Here is a 26,543-nt window from a genome sequence, read left to right as displayed (position 1 = left end):
CCCCGGCTCTACTAAAAATAGAAAGAAATTATCTGGCCAACTAAAAATATATAGAAAAAATTAGCCGGGCATAGTGGTGCATGCCTGTAGTCCCAGCTACTCAGGAGGCTGAGGCAGGAGAATCTCTTGAGCCCAAGAGTCTGAGGTTGCTGTGAGCTAGGCTGACGCTATGGCACTCTAGCCCAGGCAACAGAGCAAGGTTGTCTGAAAAAAAAAAAAAAATCCCAGGCCCTCAGTCCTGCTGGCCAGTTGTCATGGAGACCCTAAATCTGCCGATGCTGATCCTAAAGAGCCAACCAGTACTCCATAACCCTTAATAAGTGGACACCCAGACCGAGCAATTAATCAGAATCCAAACCCATCCCAGACCTCTCATCCAATTAGAACCCACAATCCTACCTCTCTGACCCAGTCAGAACAGCCAATCAGAAAGGGATCGTTCAGTTTCCCTGCCAGTTTGTATCAGGCCTCCCCCCACCCCATTTCCAACTATGCAATCTGTCCCAGCCCCACTCAAATCAAGCAGGACCAGGACCCTGCCATTTTCAGGCTCATCATCTAATCATGAACAATCATAATTTAACATGAACCAATCACACTCTGCTCCCTCTTCATGGTTTCCACCTTCTAAACCTTTATCCATGTTGTACCCCCTTCCTCACTCACTCCTATTCCCCTATGACCAGTGAAGAAAGAGTCTATTATATATTTCCTACTTTTATTTGACAATAACAAACTGTATATAAAAAGGAAGAAGGAAGGCAAGGAGGCCCTGGATCTCCCCCTCTCTGCTTCCCCAAGCATCCCCCACCCCAGCAGGGACCAACCCCTTCTCGCCTTGTGGTTGGGTGGGGATTGACAGGCATGGAAATGGTGTGTGTGTGTGAGTGTGTGTGTTGGAGTGTCAAGGATGAAGAAGGTTCAAGGAGTAGAGAGAGGGCCTTCCCTCATTCCCCATCAGAGCTGGCACCCTGAGAGGGGTCTTGAGGGAGTTGTGAGGGTCTACAGATGTGCCTCAGCCTATGAGACGATAGAAGATCCAGCATCCAAACGTGACCCAGTGACTGGCCCAGCTGAGCTCTGACCACTTGTGGACAGTGTATGCCATGCCGTATCCCTGTGGGAGAGAAAGAGGTGATGGTCTTTCTCAGCAAGGAAGAAGAGGGTCTCAGGAAAACCCATCCTTTGCTCAAGGACATTTCTGTGACTGCATGGTAACCCTAGGGAGGCCCTATAGAAAGGCCTGAGTACTTATGAAAGGTGACCAGATATCGTTTTTGTTTTCTTCTTTAAAAATCATTTTAAAATCAGAACAAGACAGTCCTACTCTCTGCCCTGTAATCTCCCTTATATATAAAGACTTCCTAGAAATCAATTTTTTTAAAGATAAAAATTGCCAAAGGAAGAGAGTAGGCCATTCCCACTAAAGGAAAAACAAATAGCTCTTAAACGTATAAAAATAGGCTCACTCGTAATCTTCCTCTTATTGAACTGGCAAGCATATCCAGGAAGTTTGAGAGGCACTCTGTGTTAGTGGGGCAACAGGCAAGTTCGCACACTGCTGGTGGGAGGCCAAAAAGGTAACTACTCCATTGAGAACTGAGACTATCAGGAATAGATCCTACAAATCTGTCTGCACCTGTGTGGATCCACATGGGTATGAGAATTCTTGCTGCAGTATCATTTGCAATAGGAAAGGATTGGAACTCACCTGAGTGTCCACCAATAAGGGACAAATTAAACTGTGTCAGATCCTCACAGTGGAAAAAAATGAATGAGGACACTTTATATACTGATGTGGAAGATTTTTAAGAATTGTAGAACAATGTCATTCGTGTGTTACCTTTGGGGTAAAATCTAGGGAGATGGGTTCAAAATACATTTTTATATTTGTTCGATATGATTAAATTTTGAAAGGATGTTTTTATAAAATGAATAAAAGTGATTACCTATAAGAGGGAAGAGGGTAGAGCATGGGTGCTCTATCCTGAATGTCGTGAATACTGTTTTTGGCCATATGATATGCATTAACTACTTCAAACTAGCTTAATAAAAATAAAACAAAAACTTTATTTAAAAAGAAGTGGCTGGCCAGGCGTGGTGGTTCATGCCTGTAATCCTAGCACTCTGGGAGGCCGAGACGGGTGGATCGCTCAGGGTCAGGAGTTCGAAACCAGCCTGAGCAAGAGCGAGACCCCGTCTCTACTAAAAATAGAAAGAAATTAATTGGCCAACTAAAATATGTAGAAAAAGTTAGCCGGGCATGGTGGCACATGCCTGTAGTCCCAGGTACTTGGGAGGCTGAGGCAGAAGGATTGCTTGAGCCCAGGAGTTTGAGGTTGCTGTGAGCTAGGCTGATGTCACGGCACTCTAGCCCAGGCAACAGAGTGAGACTCTGTCTCAAAAAAAAAAAAAAAAAAAAGAAAGAAAGAAAGAAAGAAAAAGAAGCAGCCAAGCATGGTGGCTCAGGCCTGTAATCCCAGCACTTTGGGAGGTAGGTTGGAGTGTGAGGATCGCTTAAAGCCAGGGGTTCAAGACCAGCCTGGGCAACATAGTGAGACCCTGCCCCTGTCTCTAAAAAACATTAAGAAAATTAGCTGGGTGTGGTGGTGCATGCCTGCACTCCCAGCTACTTGGGAGGCTGAACCAGAAGGATCTTTCTCTCTCTTTTTTTGCGACAGAGTCTCGCTCTGTTTCCCTGGGCTAGAGTGCTGTGGCGTCAGCCTTGCTCACAGCAACCTCAAACTCCTGGGCTCAAGCGATCCTCCTGCCTCAACCTCCTAAGTAGCTGGGACTACAAGTGTCTGCCACCACGCCCAGCTAATTTTTTCTATTCTTACTTGTCTGGCTAATTTCTTTCTATTTTTAGTAGAGATGGGCTCTCACTCTTCCTGAGGCTGGTCTTGAACTCCTGAGGATCTCTTGAGCCCAAGAGTTCAAGGTTACAGTGAGCTATTATTGCACCACCACACTCCAGCCTGGGCCAGAGCGAGACTTTCTATTCTTTTTCTTTTGAGATAGAGTCTCGTTCTGTTTCCTGGGCTAGAGTGCCATGGCATCAGCCTGGCTCACAGCAAGCTCAAAGTCCTGGGCTCAAGCGATCCTTCTGCCTCAGCCTCCCGAGTAGCTGGGACTACAGGTGCTCACCACAACACCTGGCTAATTTTTTTATTTTTATTTTTAGTAGAGATGGGGTCTCAGTCTTGCTCAGGCTGGTCTTGAACTCCTGAGCTCAAGCTATCCCCTCCTGCCTTGGCCTCCTAGAGTGCTAGGATTACAGGCGTGAGCCACCGCACCTGGCCTGAAACTCTCTTTCTAAAAACAACAAGAACAACAAAATGAAGCTAAACCCTGAATTTTGCTCACTCAAACTGAATAAAAATTAAAAATTGCTTTTAATGTCAAAACCACAAAGTTTTGTTTTTAATTAAACATGAAAAACCTAACTAAAAGAGAAGCAAAAACTTGGATTCTGCAATGGCTATAGGAAAAAACATCATTTAAAAAATTATTCTTAATTTAAGAAGGAGTAAAATCTGGAATTTGCATACTTAGCATGAACAAAAATAGCATATAACATTTAAAATAAATTTTTTTTGAGACAGAGTCTCACTTTGTTGCCCAGGCTAGAGTGAGTGCCATGGCGTCAGCCTAACTCACAGCAACCTCAAACTCCTGGGCTCAAGCAATCCTTCTGCCTCAGCCTCCCAAGTAGCTGGGACTACAGGCATGTGCCACCATGCCCAGCCAATTTTTTCTATATATTAGTTGGCCAATTAATTTCTTTCTATTTATTGTAGAGACAGGGTCTCGCTCTTGCTCAGGCTGGTTTGAACTCCTGACCTTGAGTAATCTGCCCGCTTTGGCCTCCCAGAGTGCTAGGATTACAGACGTGAGCCACCGTGCCCGGCCTAAAATAATTTTTTTTTAATAAAATTTTAAAGTAGCAGGATCCAGAGTTTGCACACTTATCCTGAGCAAAATAAAATATGTTTAAAAAATTAAATAAGAAATCTTACAAATTCTACCTAAACAAAAATGAAATGAAATAATTAACAAAAAGTAAAACCTGGATTTTGTACTCTATCTCTATAAAATGCATTTTATGAGTAAACTAAGTAAACAGATTTTGCACACTTCACCCAAATAAATATCCCACCAGTGTGACTCAACTAAAGGGACAACAGGAAAAGACCAAGGACCACTGGCTGCACAAGCTAAGAAACACAATAGGAGGAGCTCATGCCTTGACCTTCCTGCCTTTGTCCTCATGGTTCCTACAAGCAGGTAGTACCATACCTGCTTAAACCCCCAGCCCAGGGCCCCACCTCACCTGCTCCTCTGTGGTGTCGTCCACATCAACATCAAACAGGGAGCCCAGGTAGGCCAGGTGGAAGATGGCCAGGGCCCCAAAGAGCAAGTTTAAGGTTCGTACCCCCAGGCCCTGTGGGGGACAGATGGATACACTTGGCAGCTGGACCTATTCACTGTCCTCCACCTGCACAGGGGACCCCAGGGAGACACATAAGGCACAGTGGGTCCCAGGATTGAAGATGCCCAGGTTATCCCCCTGAGACAGGAAGAGATGGTTCAGGGAGCCTCTTATGGCAGCTCAGAGGTAGCCAAAGATAAGGTGCCATTCACAGGGAGGGCATCCAGGTTAGGGGGGATGCAATCTTCAGGCAGAGGAGGAAGAACGGTGGGGCTTTGAGTCAGGGCTTTATGGTGACGAACATTGGTGTTGGGTGGGAGACAAATACGAGGTTGTCTGTACTCGTTATTGCAAACATAATGAAAAACACAAAACGAAACAAAACCAAATTCTCACCATGATCTAGAAGGCCTGTGACCCCACTATCCCCCTCACTCCCTCTGCTCAAGCCACACTGGCCTCCTCCCCGTTCCCCAAAGATTCCAGGCCTGCTCCCATCTCAGGGCCTTTACACTGGGTGTCACTTTGGCTGGAATGCTTCTCTCTCTCACCTCCTTCAGTTAAAGGACTCAAAAGTCACTTCACCAGGAAGGTTTCCCTGACCTGTCTATTTAAAACAGAAACCAACCTCCCCCGTAATTTCCATCCCTTTTCCCTTATGTATTTTTTCCTTAGCACCACTCACAATCTAACAAACTATTATTAGACTTTACTGACTTATTTCTTAATATGTACTGGCTCCCTGGTTAAAATGTCCCATAGGGCTGGGACTTTGGTTTGTTTTCTCTAGCACTTAGAACAGTGCCTGGTACCAGAAGGTGCTCAATAAATGTTCATTGGGGGAAATGAATGCTAGGTGTGTATACAACAGGTGCTTGATAAATGTCTCTTTAGAGAGTCAGATGCCAAGTGAATAGAGGTGAGGTTTTGGCGATGGCTCAGGCACTGGACGAGCAAGCTGGGCATCCTGAGAGAGACACAATGTAGAGATAGAAGGATCATTTTTGAGGGGGAGTGTGGGGCACGAAGTTGCCCAGGCTGAACCCTCACCAAGCGATGCCGGTGTGAACAGTCTGGCGGGCACGGCTTTGACAAGACGCAGGCACTGAGGATCCGAGCCAGGCGCTTCCGGAGGACTAGGGTGGTGGGTAGAGGTAAGGGAGACAGGTTAGCCTTAGGGGCCTCTCACCAACCTTCCGTCCATCTGCTGGGCTGGGCCCTGCACTCACCGTGCTCCACGTAAGTGATAAATGCCAGGGAGAGCAGTACAGCAGCCAGGTGGAAGCTGAAGCCCTGGGGGCCCGGGGACAATGAGATCAGTGAGGAGAAGGCCCTGCTATCCCCGCCCACCCTCCTCCCAGCTCTGCCTCGCTCACGTGCAGGAGGGCGCTGGCTGCATAGGTGACCAGCACGGCTGAGAAGGTCCCTAGGCGGAGTGCATTCTTGAAAACATCTGGAGGGGGAGGAGACACAAGTCAAGATTCCCCAGAGATTCCTACAGTCCTTCCTGGAGGGCCTTAGGCAGGATGAGGGCACCCACAACCTGTTGGAGCCTTCGGGATAAAATCCTAATGATGGCTTCAAGTTTCACTTGCCTGAAGCATATCTCCCATCTTTCCTCTCAACCTGCTCCTCTGGCAGTCCTCAAGTTCAGTCAATGTCAACCCCACCCTTCCAGTTCCTCAGGGCAAACACCTTGGAATCACCCTTGATCTGCTCTTCTCTCATTCCCACATCCAAACAGCAAATCCTGTCAGTTCCACCTTCAGAATATAATATACCCGAATCTGACCTCTTTTCCACATCCACTGCGGCCGCCACCGTCGCTCGCCTGGACTACTGCAGTGGCCTCCTCACTGCTTCTGTCCTCACCCCTGCCCTCAGTCTATCCTCACAGCAGCCAGAGGGATCATCTTTTTTTTTTTTTTTTTTTTGAGACAGAGTCTCGCTTTCTTGCCTAGGCTAGAGTGAGTGCCGTGGCGTCAGCCTAGCTCACAGCAACCTCAAACTCCTGGGCTCAAGCGATCCTCCTGCCTCAGCCTCCCGAGTAGCTGGGACTACAGGCATGAGCCACCATGCCTGGCTGATTTTTTTATATTATATATATTAGTTGGCCAATTAATTTCTTTCTATTTTTATGGTAGAGACGGGGTCTCGCTCAGGCTGGTTTTGAACTCCTCCCAGAGTGCTAGGATTACAGGCGTGAGCCACCATGCCCGGCCAGAGGGATCATCTTACAACCCAAGTCAGTGCATGGCCCTCCTGTGCTCGGACCCTTGCTATCCGTCTCTCTCAGAGAAAAAACCAAAGTCCTCTCTGTAGCCCAGGAGGCCCTACAGGACTTCTCTGAGCTCACTTCCTACCAGCTGCCCCTCTGTCACTCTGTTCCTGCCCCACTGACCTGGCTGCTGCTCACACTCACCACGAAAGTGCCCACCTCAGGGCCTTTGCATTTGCTGTTCCCTCATCTACCAGACTCATCCCCCACATATCTGCAGACCTGCTCCCTCACTTTCTTCGGGTCTTTCTGTAAATGTCACCTCCTCCGTGAGACTTGCCCTGGCTAATTTATTTAAAATTGAAACACCCCCTCTTTCTGCCAACATTCCTGGATCACCTTTACCTGCCATGTCATTTTTTTTTTTACAGCACCTCAGCTATTGTGTATTTTTTCCCCTCTCATTTATTATCTGTTCCCCGTACAAAATTGCAGCTCCACGGGGTAGCGATTTGGCTTTTTTTTTTTTTTATCCCTTATGTATCTTCAATGCCTAGCACATAGAAGGTGCTCAGGAAATGTTTGTTGTATGAATGTGTGAAAGGGCCTGGTTTACCAACTCCGCTGGAGTGAGGACTTGACTCACAGTTATTTAGCCAGTAAGACATGGGCAGGTTCCAGCTTGTGACAACTTCCACCATTGACCGGGGCAGCTCCACGTTCAGTGGTTTGGACACTGTCAGGTCCCTGTGGGCAGAAGAGACATGCAAATCCACTTGGGATCTCAACACATCTGACTGCCACACTTTTGTCTTGGCTGTTCCCTCCCCTGGGAGTGCCTTCCCTCCTCCCTGCGGCTTCTCTAGGCAGCGCCCTGTGGGAGAGGGGACCCCAAGCCCTCCCCACCATTCCAGGTGATCCTTCTCCTCGGTGAAGCCAGCTCCTGCCAATGTGGCTGTGGACTCGGACAGAAAGCCCACAAAATAGTTGCTGAAGTGGAAGGAGACAGCACTCTCGTAGGCTCGCAGCCACCTGGGGAAGAAGCAGCAGGGGAGAGAGGCATCAAGCTCAGGCTCTAGCATGACACCCCACCACGTGTCTGCATCCCCAGCCCCATTCTGTAGACTCACCTTACCATGGTACCCCTAGGGCCCCAGGGGTCAGGAAGGCAGCAGAGGAGAAAGAAAAGAGAGTCAGGGAGGCCTTGGTGGCTGGCCTGAGTTGTTCACAGACAAGACAGACAGAAATGCAGTGGCAAAAGAGGTGGATTGTGACAGCCACACACGGACATCCACCATCAGGCAGTTAGTTTCCTGTGGCTCAAATGGATGCATGAGCTGTCCTATAACATGGCATGGCCCTGCAGCCTCACATGGCCAGACCACCAGACTCAGCCACCATCAGAGGGCTGGCCTTGCAGCCCTGCACCCTCAAATAGCCACACCCCCAGACACAAATACTAGCAGACTCCTAGCCTCGCAGCACTCTTAACCTGACTCAGTCACCAGAAGACAGCTGAAAAACGTTTGAGCTAGGCACGAAGGCTGTCAAATGCCCTGCCATGCACACATGCACATCCTGCCAGCTGTCAAGCAGACATGAGCAAAAACAGGCAACATCCTGCACTGAATTTTTCTGAGGTTAGGCATGGGATCAATGCCTGGTTGCTCAGCTGGGTGACACTGGTCAAATCCTTTGACTTTTGGAGACTCATTCAGCATCAGAGCTAGTCAGTAGCCGAGGAGTGGGGGAGCAGTCATACACTCAGACAGCCAGATCAAACCCTGCAGTCAAACCAGGGGATCATCAGTCCTGCAGACAAGCACAGACACATGGTCAGTCACGATCCCTCAGCTAGACAACACAAAGCAGTCAGAGAGGGCAGATGCACAGGCAGAATCAGTCACCAAGAGGCATATGACATGCTAAAGTCACACCCATTCCTGGCCAAAGTTGTAGATAAGCCAGAATCATCAACATCCAATGACAGCCACATACCCCATCATTGACAATGGCACAGCCAGACAGCCAGAACTCACAGTCCCACATTCAGGGAGTCAGTGTCCAACAGATGAACAACCCATACATACCCCTAGCCAGAGTCACAGACAGGCTAGAGTCACCAACCAACACACACATGTCACTCTCCATTCCGGTCTTGTAACTTGTTTCTAACGGTGAGACAGGTAAACAGATGGACAGCCAGACACACGGTATGTGTTGGAGTGTTAGTCATACACACAGTCACCGAGCCAAGCTTGGTCAAACAGACAGCATGGTCTCTGTCTAGCCACAAGTGGACGAGCAGACAGATTCAGACTCACAGAACCCATGCCCCCTTCTCCCATCATCCCCACTCCACTCGCCCTCAGCACCTGCCCTCATTTACCTGGCTTTGCGTTTCTTGCTGTAGTAACAGAAGACAGACAGAAGCATTAAGAGACAGGCTCAAAGTTGGGGAGACCCCAGGTCCCTACCCAATCCCATCACTGCTGGGCAGGGGCCTCTAAGGCTGTGCTCACTTGCGAAGGAGGCGGTCACCGTCGAGGGGGATGAAGTACGGGAAGAGGTAGGGGCCCACGCAAGTGGACAGCACAAGGCACAACAGGGCCAGCACCAGGCTCCGGGCCACCTTCTGTAGCCATTGTCTGCTCTGTGGGGATCAAGGTTCCATGAGCACTTTCCCATGGTAGCTCCCATTGTCCCTACCCACCTGACCACCCAGGACCTCACCAGTGGGTGGCCTTGGACAGCCTGTAGGTAGCTGTGGAAGGATATCCAGGGCCCAAAGACGATGGTGCCCACGAAGTAGAGGTAGCCCATGAACTCCACAGGTGAGGGCACTGCACCCACCTCGCCCCGGTCCAGGTCGAAGCCCAGAGACACTGCCTTCATGGCCACGATCATCTGGGCCCCTATGTGTGGTGCCCATGGTCAAGTGGACCAGCAGAGAACAGGTCAGTGTGTCGGGGAGGGGGCACACCAGGTGACAGGTGGTAGGAAAAGGGGGTACAAGGATGGATAGGTGGGCACAAGATCAGATAGGCAGGGGGGCAAGTGAGCCCAGGACAGACAGGTGGCCTTACTGAAGACAGTCAGGCACATATATGAGATGGGACAGATAGGCTTGGGGAAAAATGCACAGTGGAAAGACACACAGACTCAAGGGAAATGGGAGACCTGCGTGTCAAGTGGGGTGGGCTAATGAGGGAGATAATTGGGGGGGGGATACAGGGTGGGGGAAGTTAGGAGGTGTGGAATGGGGCAGGAGGGCTGTGGCAGATGAGAGGGGCAGGGCTACCTACCTCGCATCTTGTGCCATGTCACGGTGTCCACCATGTGCATCTCACTGAGGAAAGAAGGTGCTGGTCTTGGCCCCATGATCCCCATGGCCTCCGAGACCACAGATGGGGGATGTCCACGTGCCAAGAGGGTTCTGCCTTCCCCTGTCCTCCACCACCTCATGGAGGAATAATTCTCCCAGGCTTTCCCCTCCAGGGGGAGCCCATGCCCAACTTGTGCAGTACAGTCTTTTGAAACCACAAGTCTCCTGGATTCTCTTCTCCAGGAACACTCCACACCCTCCCTGTTCTGTGCCTCTTCACAGGGGAATGGTTCCCCCAGACTCCCTTCTTTTTCCTGGGAATCTTACGGCTTTCCTGTCTTGGACAAGCTCATCAGAGACCTGGAGACCCACCCGCCCTTCCACCAACAGTGCGAGGATGAGGACACACACTCATACCCCATGAGTAGGTAGATGAGGATGGTGACGGAGAGGAAGACGCCGCGATGGGAGGAATGTCGGCAGAGGAACAGCACGAGGTAGCACAGGAGGCTGAGCAGCACGACCCAAACCATGTGCAGCTGGAAGAAGTGGTAGAGGCTGAAGAACCCGCCTGCCACGGTGCTTGCATGCTTCAGGTAGGATGGTAACCCTTTGGGTGAGAGGAAGAGAGAAAGAGAGAGAGAGAAAGAGAGAGAGAGAGAGAGAGAGAGAGAGAGAGAGAGAGAGAGAGAGAGAAAGGGGGAGAAGAGAGAAAAAGAGAGAGAACACGAAAGGGAAGGTTGGTGGGCTGGTAGGAAGAGGAGGACAACCTGGGCAGAGGACATTGCCTGGGCAAAGGTTGGAATGTGGTGGCATTGCAGGGGCCCAAAGCACGTGTTAGGGAGCTGGAGAGGGTGGCACAGCCTGGGTTTAAGGAAAAGAAACATCTATAAAGGACATTTGGGGGACCCTGGAAGAAATTCAAATATCAATTTATGTTGGATAATATTATCACATCCAGATCCAATTTCTTGGGGGGGGGGCTGATGGTTGTGGGGGAGGATGTCCTTATTCTTGGGGGCCACACACTGAAGGATTTGGGATGAAGTGTCATGATGTCAGCAGGTTATTCAAGTGATTCAGGAAGATGATAGATAGATAGGAAGATAGATAGGTAGAGCTAATGTGGCAAGATGTTGACAGTTGAAGAATCTGTTGATGCATATATATGGGTATTTATTGTACTATTCTTTCAACTTTTCAGTAGCTTTGAAAAATTTCAAAATAATAAACCTGGGAAAAAATAAAACATCCATTTAAAATAAACGAAAAAGAAAAAAGAAAGCGTAGAACCTTTGAATCTTGGATTTCCAGAAATCTCAGCATCCTATCGAAACCTCGGAGACTTGGAATCTTATCAGTTAAATACAAGCCTGCAGTGATTGTGGAAACATTCCAGAATCCTAGAATCCAGAAATCTCACCATGACCTGATTATTGAAATCCAGAATGCCAACACTTTGGAAGCCTAGAATGTGAGATTTTCAACTCGTCAGAATCTCCAAACCCTGTAACCATGGTACTTTGGGATTTCATAACCCTGTGACATCAGCTTTCCAAAGTCTTATAACCTCAGGATATATAGACATTTCAGGGTCTCAAGATCCAAGAACTTCAGATTTTTCACAATCCCAGAACGCAGGGATACTAAAGGGCATGGCTTGGCAGGATGTGGCTTGGTGTGTGCGGCCAGGCATAGTAGGATGTAGTGTGGTGGAATGGGTCTCAGCCTGGTGGGATGTGGTGGGGCTGGACATGTTCAGGCTTGGCTTGGCATAGCAGGATGTGGCAGGGTGAGGTGTGGCTTGGTATGGATAAACGTGGCAGATATGATACAGCCTGGCTTGGGGGCACATATGTGACAGGCACTTACCAAGCCTCCAGAGGAGGCGGCAGGCGAGGCAGATGGCAAGGAGCAGCCAGATCTGGTCAAGGCCCTGCTGGGCAGTAGGCAGAAGACAGCCCTGCAGTAGCTGCTGGAAAAATTCCTGGCGGCTGAAGGTGGCCATTGTGGACCCCAACGGATGGATGGACAGATGGATAGATCTGCCAAAGAGGGGACACAGAGGGAGCAGGTGTCCATCGGGAAGAGCATGATCAAGGGACGGACGTGAGCACTCGGATTTCACTTTGGGGCTTGCCCAACCCTTGTAGAGCCATGGTACTGGGGCCCTGGGGGAGGGTGTGAGCATCAGGTACATCATACTGAGTCGCCGACGTGTGTGTATGGGGGTTATGTATGCACACAAACACAGCCTGTGATCTGCAGTGAATGAAGGACCTCTATCTCTTGAATGCTCTGAACAGTCCGGTATGATGGTGGTCAAATACATTCCAGGCTCCTATATCAAATGGAGTGGGGAGGGGGGGTGTGGGGGCAGATCCCTGGTTTCCAAGGTAGAGTCGCTCCTTGTGGAGGGCAGAGAGGGGGATTCTGTGACACTTGGGGGCTGTGTGCATCTCTCCTTCTATGGATGTGGAGGGTGTCCTGTATCCTCCGCGAGCTCCATCTCACCCCCACCCGGCGAGAGGCCGTCAACAAAGTCCTGCCCAGGTCTGGGGGTTCTGCAGGGAGATGGAGGTGGTGTTGGGAGACACAGCAGGAAGGAGGTCCGAAAGGTGATGGGGAGGGGGCGTCCCAGGACCCGCGCTACAGATCCGTTCCAGGAGGCCGGCTCAGAGATGGGAGCTGGGGAGCCGTGCACGCACTACTGGCGACTTACCTGGCAGGAAGGAAGCCGTGGTCCTGGGGACCGGGGACGCGCTGCCGCCGCCACCGTCGCCGCCTCCTCCCGGCAGCCTCCCCCGCAGGCCGCAAGGCCAGGACCTGCAGCGGCTCCCAGGGCGGCGCGGCGCGAGCGGGCCCTTTAAATCCCGGGGAGGCCCGGCAGCCGGTTTGGCCAATGGGAGAGCGGGAGGGGGCGGGGACCGGGAGGAGGGGAGCTGGAGGATCGGGGGAAGGAGGAGCGGCGGGCTTGAGGGGAGCGGGGCGCGGGAGGACGTTGGCGCGTGGAACGTTTGCGCCCGCACCTTTCCGGCCTGCGGCCGTTCTAGCCTCGGAACGTTAGCGTCTGGAGGCTTTTTGGCCGTCCAAGAACAAAGTTCCCAATCGCCAAATTTCTAATCGCTGGGAGCTGAGATGGGAAAGATAGGGAAGGGAGGAGGGAAAGCCCCTGCTACCCCACACGCTCACCCGCGCACATCTTCTCTAGGTGTAGTGTCCGGGTCTCACAGATGGGAAAACAAACCTAGGTCTCTCATTCCCCATCCTTTGAGGCAACTGAAGGAAATTCCAAGCCTCCCCACCCCCGGGACCAGCCAGGAACATTTATAAGTAATGACTGTGCCACCTAGAAGCACGAATTAGGCGCCTTTGCTTCCCCCTAGGGACTAGCTGTGAGCACTTGGCTTGTGGTTGAGAACTGATTTGCCTGCTTAATTCCCCACCGGACCCGATCTTGCATTGAAGGTGACCCCAGCGACTAGTCAATGGTCCCTGTGAATCAAAAGGAGGCTAATACGGAGCACTTATAAAAGGAGCATTTATAAAGCACTTACAGTGGCCCCAACAAAGATCTGTGTTAGGCTCTAGTCGCATCAACACTAAGCATATATGCTGCACCTGCTGCCTACCTACCCTACCCTGAGGTTTCTGGGCATTCCACTTCGTCCCTAGGCTAAAGAAGGGTCTATTTTTCCAAAGGAGTGTTTATTTGGTACTTACTGCATGCTTAGCTATAATGTGGAAGGGAGAAGGAAGCCCAGGTCAAGTTGGACCCCACCCTGACCTGGCCAGCCAAGGAAAACAGGTTCTAATCAGATTAATGCCTGCTTGTATGGAGCCAGGCAAGTCATGTTCACTCATCCATTTCCATGTCCCTTTCTGTTAAACAAAAGAGTGGGATTAGCAGTTCTTTGCTTGGAAACACCAACGGTAATTGAAATCTATAAGTCTTCTCTCTCTCTCTTTCTTTTTTCATTTTTGTTTTTGTTTTTGAGACAGGGCCTTTCCCTGTCTCACAGGCTGGAATGCAGTGGCATCATCATAGCTCATTGCAACCTCAAACTCCTGGGATCAAGCGATCCTCCTGTCTCAGCCTCCAGAGTAGCTGGGACTACAGGTGCCTGTCACCACGCCCACCTAATTTTTGTAGAGACAGGGTCTTGCTATGTTGTTACTCAGGCTGGTCTTGAACTCCTGACCTCAAGCAATCCTCCCACCTCGGCTTCTCAAAGTACTAGGCTTACAGGTGTGAGCCACTGCACCCAGGCTTCTCCTCTCTTTTTAAAACAAATTTTAAGATGAAGTTAAATGGAGTTCTAGCTCATAAATTAATATTCATGTATTATAAATGAAAAATTTTTAACAAAGTAAGAATATATGTATTTATAAAACGAATAATTACATAGGCCAGATGCACAAATATCAATTCCTTTCCTTAATAGCAGAATACGGGCCATACATTTTATGAATTAAATTTCATCTTAATTGTTTTCTGAGTTGTCAAACACACTCAAGTAGAGTCAACAAAGACCCACAGTACCTGCCAGAAATAATTCCCGTAAGTTGTAAGACCTGGCATTTGAAACTGGAAGATCCTTACTTATGTGTGCCACTGAGCTTCATGGACCTAATTATTTCCACCTAGGCTTTTCATGTCCATGACAAAAAACTACTATCTAGATTCTAGGACATATAAAGAACATCAACAAATCAATAAGAAGAGGATAAACAATACACTAGACAATTGATAGAGGATACGATATAGACAGATAATTCACAGAAGACACCTGAAATGGCCGATATGTACAATATATGAAAAAATAATCTGATCCCTTTAGTTACCAGGGAAACGCAAAATTAAAACAATAGTGAGAGGCTGGGTGCAGTGGCTCACGCCTGTAATCCTAGCACTCTGGGAGGCCGAGGTGGGTGGATTGCTCGAGGTCAGGGGCTCGAAACCAGCCTGAGCAAGAGCTAGACCCCGTCTCTACCGTAAATAGAAAGAAATTAATTGGCCAACTAATATATATAGAAAAAATTAGCCGGGCATGGTGGCGCATGCCTGTAGTCCCAGCTACTCGGGAGGCTGAGGCAGTAGAATCGCTTGAGCCCAGGAGTTTGAGGTTGCTGTGAGCTAGGCTGACGCCACAGCACTCACTCTAACCTGGCAACAAAGAGACTCTGTCTCAAAAAAAAAAAAAAACTCAACCAAACAAAAGACCAATAGTGAGATACCGTTTCACATCTATCAGATGTGGTATTTTATATTTTTTATCATTGGAGCTTGGTAGCGAGCAGGCCCTCAGGAAACATCAAATTTTATAGCCTTTGTGGTCTTTCTGGGTTATAGTTTCCGGGGCATTTTAAATGGCCTCTCCATAATTAAAGAGAAGCAAGTTAAAACAGCGAGATCCTCTTTTTCACTTATGAGACCAGCAAAAAGATGCCAAGCCTTAAAATAATAACATATTTACTCTCTTTTGTTGTCTCTGTATGTCTGTCTGTCTCTCTCTCCACACACACACACACACACACACACACACACACACACACACACACATATATAATTTATATAATAATTTATATATGTATAAAATTTGTTTGAACTACACACAGTAATTTTTTTCTGAACTATTTTATAGTGGTTAAAGAAATGATGCCCTTTTAACTAAATATTTCAGTATAAATTTCCTAAGAACAAGGATTTTTTTTTACATTGCTACCAGCAGAGTATGAGGGTCCCGTTTCTCCACATTCTCACCAATCCTTGTTATCTGACATTTTGGTTCTAGCCATCCTAGTGGGCATGCCGATAGTGTCTTTCTATAGGAAAACGGAATCCTAGGTCATGATATACATTCTGTTATCAGGGCTCTTTTTTTTCTTGAGACCGAATTCTGTCACCGGGGCTAGAGTGCTAGCTCACAGCAACCTCAAATTCCTGAGTTCAAGTGACCCTCCTGCTTCAGACTCCCGAGTAGCTGGGACTACTGGCACACCACCACACCTGGCTAATTTCTTTTATTTTTAGTAAAGACGGGGTCTTGCTTTTGCTCAGGCTGGTCTTGAACTTCTGAGCTCAAGTGATCCTCCCACCTCCGCCGCCCAGAGTGCTAGGATTACAGGCGTGAGCCACTGTGCCTGACCAGCTTTTGTGATCTTAATGTTTTTGAAGTGCACAAGCCAGTTCTTTGAAAGAATGTCCTTCAATTTGGGTTTATCTGATGTCTCCTTGTGATTAGATTTGGATTCTGCATTTTTGGCAGGAATTCCACAGAAGTGACGCTGTGTTCTCAGTGCATCAGGAGGCTCAAGATATCAGTTAGTTTCGAAATTGTTGGTCTTAGCACTGATCTTTTGGTTAAGGTTGGTGTCTTCCAGCTTTCAACACTGTAAATTTACTATGTTCCCTTAGTAATTAAGCAATAGCTTGTAGGGAGATACTTAGAGACTATGTAACTCTCCATTTTTTTCTCAGACTTTTACTCACTAGTTTAGCTTCCATTGGCGATTCTTGCTTGAAGTAATCACTGCTCTGATTGTGGCCAAATGATGATTTTCTTTTACATGTATAGCTGGGATTTTACTGTAAGGAAGAGCTTTCTCTCTCTGTCTCTCTCTCTCTCTCTCTCTCTTCTTTTTTTCTGGGACTCATGGATTTTTTTTTTTTCTTGAGACAGAGTCTCACTCTGTTGCCTGGGCTAGAGTGCCATGGCGTCAGCATAGCTCACAGCAACCTCAAACTCCTAGGCTCAAGCAATCCTCCTGCCTCAGCCTCCCGAGTAGCTGGGACTACAGGCATGCACCATCATGCCCGGCTAATTTTTTTAATATATGTATATTTTTAGTTGACCAATTAATTTCTTTCTATTTTTAGTAGAGACAGGTCTCGCTCTTGCTCAGGCTGGTTTCCAACTCCTGACCTTGAGCGATCTTCCTGACTCAGCCTCCCAGAGTGCTAGGATACAGGCGTGAGCTACTGTGCCCGGCCGAGGGACTCACGGATTCTTATTTTAATTTACAGGTTAAAATCAGTTATTATAGTTATTATTTATTTTCAAAAATAGCTTAATTGAGATGTAATTTACATACCATGAAATTAACCTGTGTTAGGTGCACAATGCAATGGTATATATTTACAGACTTGTGTAAAAATCACCACAGTCTGATTTTAGGACATTTCAGTCACTCCAAAAAGAAACCTTGTGCCCATTAGCAGTCAATGTCTCTCTCTCCCTGGTAGCCCAAGGCAACTACTAATCGCTTTCTGTCTCTATAGATTTGCTTATTCTGGACATTTTATATAAATGGAATCATACAATATGTGATCTTTTTGTGTCTTGTTTCTTTCACTGAGCATGTTTTTTTAATTGTGGTAGAGTACACATAAAAGCTACCACCTTAACTATTTTTAAGTGTACAGTTCAGTGACATCAAGCACCTTCACATTGTTGTGCAACCAACGCCACCATCCACCTCCAGAACACTTTTCATCTTCCCAAACTGAAACTCCATAGCCATTAAACACTAATTCCCCGTTGTCCCCTCCCATAGTACCATCATTCTACTTTCTCCACAAATTTGATTACTAAGTACTCCATATAAGCAGAATTATATAGTATTTGCCCTTTTGTGACTGGCTTATGTACTTAGCATAATGTCCTCAAAGTTCATCCATGGTATAGCATGTGTCTTTCCTTTTTAGGCTGAATAATATTCCATGGTATGTGCAGTCATCCCTCAGTATCCATGGGGAATTGGTACCAGGACCCCCTAAGATACCAGAATCCATGGATGCTCAAGTTCCTGATATAAAATGGCATAGTATTATATTTGCACTTAACCTATGCACATCCTCTGGTATACTTTAAATCATCTCCAGATTACTTATAATATATAATACAATGTAAATGTTATGTAAATAGTTGCTATGTTGTATTATTTAGGGAATAATAACAACAAAAAGATCTATACATGTTCAGTACAAACACACTTCTTTCCTTGAATATTTTTTATCTCTGGTTGGTTAAATCCATGGATGCAGAGCCCACAGATATGTAGGGCTGACTGTATATACCACTTTTGGCTTATCTGTTCATCTGTCATTGGACACTTGGGTTGCTTCCACCTTTTGGCTATTGTGAATAATGCTGCTATGAACATGGCTATGCAAATATCTCTTTTGAGACCTGCTTTCAATTCATATATATATATATATATATACATATATATATATATATATATATATATATATATATCCAGAAGTGGGATTGCTGGATCATATGGTAGTTCTATTTTTAATTTTTTTTTTTTTTTTGAGACAGGATCGTGCTCTGTCACCCAGGCTAGAGTGCAGTGGCATCATCATAGCTCACTGCAACTTCCAACTCCTGGGCTCAAAAGATCCTCCTGACTCACCCTCCTGAGTAGTTGGAACTACAGGTGCATGCCACCACATCCAGCTAATTTTTGTATTTTTGGTGGAGATGGGGTCTCACCTTTGCTCAGGGTGTTCTCAAACTCCTGGCCTCAAGCAATCCTCCTGCCTCAGCCTCCTGAGTAGCTCAGCCTATTTTAATTTGTTGAAGAACTTCCCTTCATACTGTTTTCCACAGCTGCTACACTATTTTACATTCTCACTAACAGTAATTTCCCCCGTCCTTGTTAATTTCATTTATTTGTAAAGTATATGAAACACTAAGATGGTTTTAAAAGTCAGAACTAGACCAAAAGGTATACTTAGAGAAGTGTCACTTCTCTGTCCTCCTCCTTCCATCCCATTCCTACCCACTCCTTCTAGGCAACCAGTCTCAATAGTTTCTGCTTTATTCTTCCAATGTTTATTTTTGTAAAGATAAGCAAATATGTATATGTTTCCTTATATCATCTTGTTTCTTTTTTTTTTTTTTTTTTTTTTTAAAGCCAGTCAAATTTAGCAGTGGGGGTTGAATCATCTTGTTTCTTACATGAAGGCTTGTATACTATACATACTTTTTTGCACTTTTTCCACTCAGCAGTATCACCTGGAAATCACTCCTCATCAGTTCATGGATTTTTTCCTCAATCATTTTACAGCTGCATAGAACTCCATCATGTGACTGTACTACAGTTTATTTAAATCACTTCCTATGTATAGGAACTGATATTGTTTCCAATATTTTGCAATTATAAGCCATGCTGCAATGAAAACCCTTGTACATTTGTATTTTCACATTGTTGGAGGTGTATCTTCAGGGTAAATTGCTGGAAGTGGGATTGCTGGGGCGAAAGAGAAACACATGCATTTTTGTTAGATGCCAAATTCCCCTCCATTGGGGTTGTACAAAGGACTTTTAAAAAAGCACAAAGGAGAAAAGCTGATCTTTTTTTTTTTTTTTTTTTTTGAGACAGAGTCTCGCTTTGTTGCCCAGGCTAGAGTGAGTGCCATGGCGTCAGCCTAGCTCACAGCAACCTCAAACTCCTGGGCTCAAGCAATCCTCCTGCCTCAGCCTCCCAAGTAGCTGGGACTACAGGCATGCGCCACCATGCCTGGCTACTTTTTTTTTTCTATATATATTAGTTGGCCAATTAATTTGTTTCTATTTATAGTAGAGACGGGGTCTCGCTCTTGCTCAGGGTGGTTTCAAACTCCTGACCTTGGGCAATCCGCCCACCTTGGCCTCCCAGAGTGCTAGGATTACAGGCATGAGCCACCGCGCCCAGCCAGTAAAGCTGATCTTTACAAAAGAAACCAAACAGTCTTTCTTGCTGACATCCAATAGTCCATGGTGGTTTTAAGATTGAGGGATTTAATTTCACAAAGACTGGTTTTTACAGAGTGATTTAATTTCACCATTGTTAGAGCCTCTGCTAGTGGCTACCCACTCCCACACATGATCTCACACTGCCATAGGAACTGCCCATTTTAGAGAGGCAGCAACTGAGGCTCAGATGTGATAAGCAACCTGGGGGGCCATCTATGGGCAGGTATCTGTGACTCAAAGTCTATCTGGGCTACAGATGGTTTTAGAGATTAAGCATGTTTCTCTGTGGGATTCTGAATCTCCCAGAACATCTGATGAAAGCCAAGAGCCCTCTCCTTAAGAGCACAGTGAGAAAGAGAAAAACAGCCCTTGCTATCCGGGAGCTGGTCTGGTACCCATAGCTAGGGCTTGAGGTCCTCTTGCTGAACATGAACAATTTCACAAAACATCAATATCAGACAAGGCTTCTCTGCGACAGGCAGTGAGTGAGGTCTCAGTCAGAGGAGCCTCATCTTCCTTGTCCACCTGGACTGTGTCCTGGAGTCTGTACCTCATAGACCCTATCACTGGGAGCACAACTTGTTCCCATCTCTCACTCTCCCTTTGCATATCTCGCTGCCTTTGCTGGTGCCATGCCCTCTACCTGGAATGCCCTCCCTGCCCTTCTCATCCTTGAGTGCTCCTAGCTTTCCTTCAAGATCCAAGAGCTCAGTGTCACCTCCAAGGTGGGGGAGACCTTTCCCACCTCTCGCCTCTGGGACTCCCACGCCCTGGGCAGACCCTCTCTCCATAATCCTACCACACAGAAGTGTCTGGCTGTCTCCCACTAGGCAGTGCCCTGTCTCTGTCCTGTCTGGAGCTCCCAGTGCCTGCACTGGGCTTGCTGTCCAGGTGATGCCTGGCAATGTTGACTACAGGACTCCATCACTCAGCAAATAGCAGGGCTGAGGAAGGGGTACATGCTACTGGTCTCTTTGTGCCTGGAAAGCACTTGGAATGGGGCTGCCACAGGATTCTTGGGCTTTAGGTGGGAGGCCAAGGTCCGTCCTCACCCTGCAGACCCATTGCCCTTGGCCTTCTGCCCCACCCCACTTGCAGGCTGCTGTTCCCCTTCCTTCCAGAGGCAGCTGGGGTCTCCCCATAGCTCCTGGAACCCCAGGGTCTCCCTACACATCATCCCCTGACCTAGGTCCCTCTGGCACACCAGGATCTGACTGCACCACTCTCATGTCAAACTGTCAAGGCTGAGGGACTTTTCTGACCTGACACCTAGCAGGTTGGCAGCACCATGGGGGGGGGTGTTGGTTCAGCACTGAGCCCCATCCCCTGCCAGGGGTGTCATTCCTAGGACACATCCTTGACTGTCCTCTTGGCTCTTGCTTCCTATGAAAGACAACTGCATTTGACAGAGCCAGTAGCACCCAGTGCTCCTGAAGAGGCCTTGAATGTTTTCTTAGAATAAAAATTCAGCTACATTCCGAAAAATTCAGAAGCCACTGCCCTTCAGGAAATTCGTAGAGTCTCAGCTGGGAGAGGCCTTGACCTTCTGGCCCTCTTCCCTTGGCAATGTGGCTGTGCATCCTGTGAACCCTCCAAGCCCTGCAGAGTCAGGTACATTGGGGTGCACATGCCTGATGCCCCTGACCACACTGGGTCCCTGGCATCTGTCCCTGGAGTGTATGGTATGGACCAGAGTTCATGATTGCATCTGCACAAACACACGTCATCTAAGCATCCATCTGTCCATCTGTCTGTCCATCTTGGGGACAGTTCTTATAAATGGCATCCTTCCTGAGGTTTAGTGTCTTTTTGTTTCTTTGAATTGCAGGCTGGAGGTTGGTACATGTGTTTCCTTGAGGCCTGGAGCAAGAGCAGGCCAGCCACCCCAGGCTTTTGGTCATACTCTCTGGGTGTTGACTCTTTTGCTGGAAAGCCACCACTGACTCCCCAGGGCCAGAAATTAAAGGCCCCTTTTCAGCTGCCCAGTGCCAACTTCTGCCTTGTCCCCCCATCCACCTTATGCTTCAACCACATTCATTCTCTCTTACACCTTCCGGAGTCCACCTACTGCCCTCACTTCCAGGAACACCCTTCCTCCTCCTCTGTCCTGGCAAACACCAACAGATCTGTGAGCGCTCAGCTAAAATGCCACTGTCATAATCAAATGCTCCTTGGCGGGTATCCACAGCACTGATCACAGAATCATGCAGTGAGATACACCTGTGGATGTCTCTTCAGTTAGACTGGGAGGGCTGAAAGGGCGGGGGGTGTATATAACTTGTCTCTGTGCTCCCAATGCACGGCACAAGGCTGGATCCACAACAGTTGTCAGTTACATGATGCGTGGGTGGGTGGCTAGATAAATAGATGAATGAGTAGGTGGGTAGGTGGGTGAATTATGAATGGATGAATGGATGCAAGTCTAGGTGAGTGGTCAGGCAGGTGACTTGTGGGTGGATGGAAGAGCAGGGCGATGACAATTCTAATGTTCTAACCCATCCCATCTGCTTCTCACCCCTCCCCTCTGACCCTCTCACACAGAACTCATCCTTAATGGTCCAGAAGAACAGACCTCCCTCTTCCAAAAAATCAGTGTTAGAAGTTGATGTTCAATGAATACACACCTACACAACAGCTTTGGACCAGAGCCGAACTGACAGGCTGATAGCTGAACAGACAGATCCCTCAGAGGAAGGGGACAGAAGAGCCTGGAGCTCAGATATGCCTAGGAGGGCCATCTGCTCCAAATGGTGACAGAAGATGGGAGGGAGGCTGCTCTCTCCCCCTGGGCTGCCTTTGAGCTGCCAGGCCCATGGAGTTCTTGGCAGTCTCTCCAAGAGCTCCCCATCCTTCTGCCATACTGCCCTAAATCCCACCAGAAGATTAAGTCATGCCCAGAGAGGCTTTGCCTTCTTCAGACAGTCTCTGCTGCAAATATGTTTAATGGCTTCTGGTAGTCATTTGCACTTTAGTATAAATTACCTTTTAATCTGTCATGGAAGGCAGAGTTTCTGGTGGCTAAGGGAGATGGGGTAACTTTATGGTGTAAAACTGAGGACGTCCACATGGTGGGCAGAGAGAGACCAAGGCTGCCAGTGCTTTTACTTAAGAATGGTATGCCAGTGGCCTACCATGGCAGGCAGGCATTCCTTTTGCCAACTCAGCACCTCTTCTCTCTTCTATTAAATGCCATTCTCCACTTTCTTTTGACGACACATCTCACCTCACTCCAGTACATGTTGTCTTTATGGGGCTAACTCCCCCCCCCCGCCCCCAGCTCCCAACCATATCTTCAGGAGTGGACCCATGACTAGTCTGGCCCATCAGAGCAATCTGTCATCCCGACTACAGGGTCAAGAATGGTGTGTGACCCAAGCCAGGCCACATGACCTAAAACTGGAACTGAAGGGAAAGAGGCTTCTCTGTACGTGCAGGTTTCTTGCTCTTTGGGGATTGGTGAGGCAGCCACCACATGGGAGAGCTTGCTGAAGGCCAGGCTCTCAAAGAGAAAGCAGATCTCCCTTCTGGAGAGATGTTGATTCCTGGGCCGTGGTGTGCAGGCCCAAAGCTCACTCTGCCCCAGGTCTGTTCCATTACTCGAGTAAATCCCCTCTTACCTTAAGCTGGTTTGACTTGAGTTTCTGCCACTTACAACCCACAGATCCCTGAAGAATACATCTACCTTCTTGCCCTCTCAGCCCAAGTGGGGTTATCTTCTCATTTTGCAGATTGGTCCTCTGAGGTTGGAGCATGCCAATGCCACAGAGAGGAGCCTGGACTGGAAGGGACCTGCCAGGCTACTGAGTCCATCTCCTGTCCCCCATGAGACCCTCAGGCAGGCCTCAGGATTGGCCTGAACCCAAAGTTCCTCCTCACTAGCCAAGAAACTTGGGCAACTGGGCTCTCAATTTGCTGGGCAACCTCCCATGCTGTGGAGGGGGTGTCTGTGTACTTTGTCTCCAAGGGCAGGGCCTGGGCTGGGGGAGCTTCAGCTTCCAGCTGTTGTGCTCTTGCAGACCATCTGTTCTTCCCCAAAAGGTAGCTGCAAAGGTCTTCAGCAATCCACAGCTCCAAAGTGCTCACTGTGCAGATGGGGAAAGCAAGAGGCGATCTTCCCCAAGGCCCCCACTGTTACCTGCAGGGAATTAGCCTCTCCTTGTGCTGCACCCACTTTCTCCCCAGGGCCCCAGGATCCCTTGGATGGCAGCACAGGGGTTTCAGAGAGAGCAAGCTGGGCATGTCCTCCCTGGCCAGAGGTCTGACCTCCCTGATCCAGGGAGTTGGATGTTTTGTCCAAGGATAGAGCAGCTGGTCCTGCCAGGCCAGCATCTGGAAGGGGTCCCAAGCATCCCTTCAAACATGCCTGCCACTGGAAGTTCTGCAAAGCAACCAGACCTAATGACTAACAGCTGATATATACTGAGTGCTTACTCTGTGCTAGACGATTTGAAGAGCTTTGGGTGCATTATCCCATTTAATCTTCTCCCTATCACCATAAGGCAGGAACTGTAATTATCTGCATTTTGTAGATAAGAAAGCTGAGGCATGACAGTTGAAATAGCCTGCCTGAGAATAAAGTTCTTCCTATATGTGTCACCAGCACAGCAGCCCAGGATGGGGGCATTTCAGCACTGCCACTAGTCAGGAGGGCCTGGGGGAGGGCTTGGGGGCTGGTTATGTTTTGGATCTGAATCAGGGTCACAGCACAGAGGGTGGGAACTGACAGAAGGGCCCCTCATTCCAGAGAATCATTCCACATCCCCACAGTGGAGGTGTGTCACAGGCCCCCATTCCACACTCTGGACAAAGCAGGGCAGAGCCTACAACAGCCTGGTTTCAGCCCTGCTTCGAGCCTCAGTCCCTGAGAGTCACTTCAAGCAAGTCCCTCCCCTTCCCCCTGGGTGATGTCATCTGGACTATGAACTGGTAGGTGCAGTTAAAGGATCATTTCCAAAATGGTAACAAGACAACTCATACAAATATAAAGTGAACTCATGCCAAAGATTTTATATAGATCATTTATTAACGAGGGAGCTGGTAAGATGTTACAATGGGCTCAAAGGACAATCTGAAGAACAGACATCTAGGCTCCCGGAGATACCAAAAGGAATTTGCCAATAGATGCAATATATTTGGGACCATCTTTTTCTATAGGGTAGAAATCAGTTGTATCTTTGATATGGGACAAAATTCATTTGCATTTTTATGAATAGGAATCGTGGGCCCTGCACAGCTTCACTTCTACCTCTACAGAGTTTAAAATGACCCAGCCAAAGACAGAGGTACAGCCCCCTATAGAATCAGATAAGCCTTAAGGGTCTGCTAGACAACGCCCAGCATGTCATTGAAACGACGACTGGGAATAGTCTTGTCTGTTTAAAAGCCTTTTACAAGTTTTCCGGATGAGTGCACTAGACAATAGCCCAGCACTTTTCCAGCTCAGAGACATCCCCAGGCTAAGGCCTGCGCAGCCCTTGGGGCTATGTCTACTTTCTGCAACCTCTGCAGTCTTCCTTTGCTTTTAAAGACCTGGACACTGAGGGGTGCCAGCAGCTCACACAGTGCCTTTGTGAACTTTAGAAAAGGATGCCCCTTCCTCCCAATGGAAACAGCCCCAACACAGGCCCTAGGAATGCTAGAGGAGACCAGGCTGCATTTCTGTACCCACTTTCCTCCTTGGCCAGGTGTCCTTGTCAGGGCACAGCCTGAACAACTATGCACAGTGGCCCGCTGCTTCCTGGCATTCCACAGTCAGTATTGTTGATCCCCTGAGGAGCTAAAGGAAAGCTATCAGCTTAGGGTTAGGGTAAGAGCACAGGAGGGGCTTGGCCCTGCACCTGAGAGCTTTTTGGGGTGAAGCCAGGCAGGGCTGGGGTGCCAAGGCTGGAAGGGGAAATCCCTCTGCATTCTACAAACCTGCTCTACATCTGGGCCTTGGAGTTCAGGAGCAGCATCACCCTTCTCCAACCAGGGCCGGGTGGAGGGTTGCAGGTCCCTGTGCCTCCCACTGCCCCTGGGCCCCCTGCCATGCCTAAGTGGGCTGGTGGGTGACCAGGGTTAGCAGTGGAGGTATCCCCTCCTGGCCCAAGGTTGTAGCCCCACCAGGTCTGGCTTCCCCCACGCCAATAGGCCTGTGGGCATGGCTCCTCCAGCCCGCATCCAAGCTTTGACCCTGGGGCCAGTTGTTAGGACCTAGAAGTGTCAGAGGAGAGGAAGATGGCCCAATCTTGGGGAGTGGCCACCTGCCTGCTCACTGCCTGTAGGCTACTCTTTCAGACTAAATGCTTCCTTGGGCCTGGGCTGCAGACAGTGGCGAATACCAGAGGCCCAGGAAGAGCAGGCAGCTTACTCTGGGCCCCAGGGGTTTGTGGAATCCTGGACAGCTCTTTAAGCCTAAGCTGCCTGTTTCAGGGACAGAGAGAACCCTCACACACACCCCCTCACATACACCCACACACGCCACACTCATACACACACCCTCACACACCTGCACAGCCTCACACACACCCTCATACACCCTCACACACACACCCTCACATACACCCACACACACCACACTCGCACACACACCCTCACACACCTGCACCCCCCACCCCCCCACACCCTCATACACCCTCACACCCCCCACCCCCCATACACCCTCACACACCCCCACACACACCACTACATACCTGCACACACACACACACCCGCACACCCCCCCCCACACCCACACACCGTCATTTGTCTCTGGACCCCTCTGAGGCCTGGGCATTTGCTCTTTTACAAGTGATGGGAGAGCCAGACACAGCTTCCTGGCTGAACAGACACTGCTTCCCCACT

At 48.5% G+C, this 26,543-nt stretch overlaps 1 protein-coding gene across 8 annotated transcripts; it reads right to left on the bottom strand.

Moving 5' to 3' along the window:
* Positions 1-529: 529 nt before the first annotated feature.
* PORCN (porcupine O-acyltransferase) lies at positions 530-12,844 on the bottom strand. Of its 8 annotated transcripts, XM_012738066.2 has the most exons (15): positions 12,698-12,844; positions 11,848-12,020; positions 10,393-10,585; positions 9,956-9,999; positions 9,384-9,565; positions 9,173-9,303; positions 9,040-9,057; positions 7,781-7,795; positions 7,557-7,682; positions 7,297-7,397; positions 5,809-5,885; positions 5,662-5,725; positions 5,483-5,568; positions 4,334-4,444; positions 531-1,117 (listed from the first exon to the last, which is right to left on the bottom strand). In XM_012738066.2, exons 2-15 carry the CDS (start codon positions 11,981-11,983, stop codon positions 1,016-1,018), a joined length of 1,386 nt encoding a protein of 461 aa, XP_012593520.1. In that variant the 5' UTR covers positions 11,984-12,020; positions 12,698-12,844; the 3' UTR covers positions 531-1,015. The 8 variants fall into 8 exon arrangements, with proteins under 8 accessions (XP_075855423.1, XP_012593520.1, XP_075855422.1 ...); XM_075999307.1 differs by lacking the exon at positions 12,698-12,844 and having other exon boundaries at positions 11,848-12,254; XM_012738069.2 differs by lacking the exon at positions 12,698-12,844 and having other exon boundaries at positions 692-1,117; positions 10,393-10,514; positions 11,848-12,557.
* Between the last annotated feature and the right edge of the window lie 13,699 nt (positions 12,845-26,543).

The sequence above is a fragment of the Microcebus murinus genome, chromosome X (genome assembly GCF_040939455.1).
Source record: "Microcebus murinus isolate Inina chromosome X, M.murinus_Inina_mat1.0, whole genome shotgun sequence".
Taxonomy (NCBI): domain Eukaryota; kingdom Metazoa; phylum Chordata; class Mammalia; order Primates; family Cheirogaleidae; genus Microcebus; species Microcebus murinus.
The sequence above is the reverse complement of the archived record's forward strand: the minus strand, read 5'-3'. Positions and strand labels throughout refer to the sequence as shown.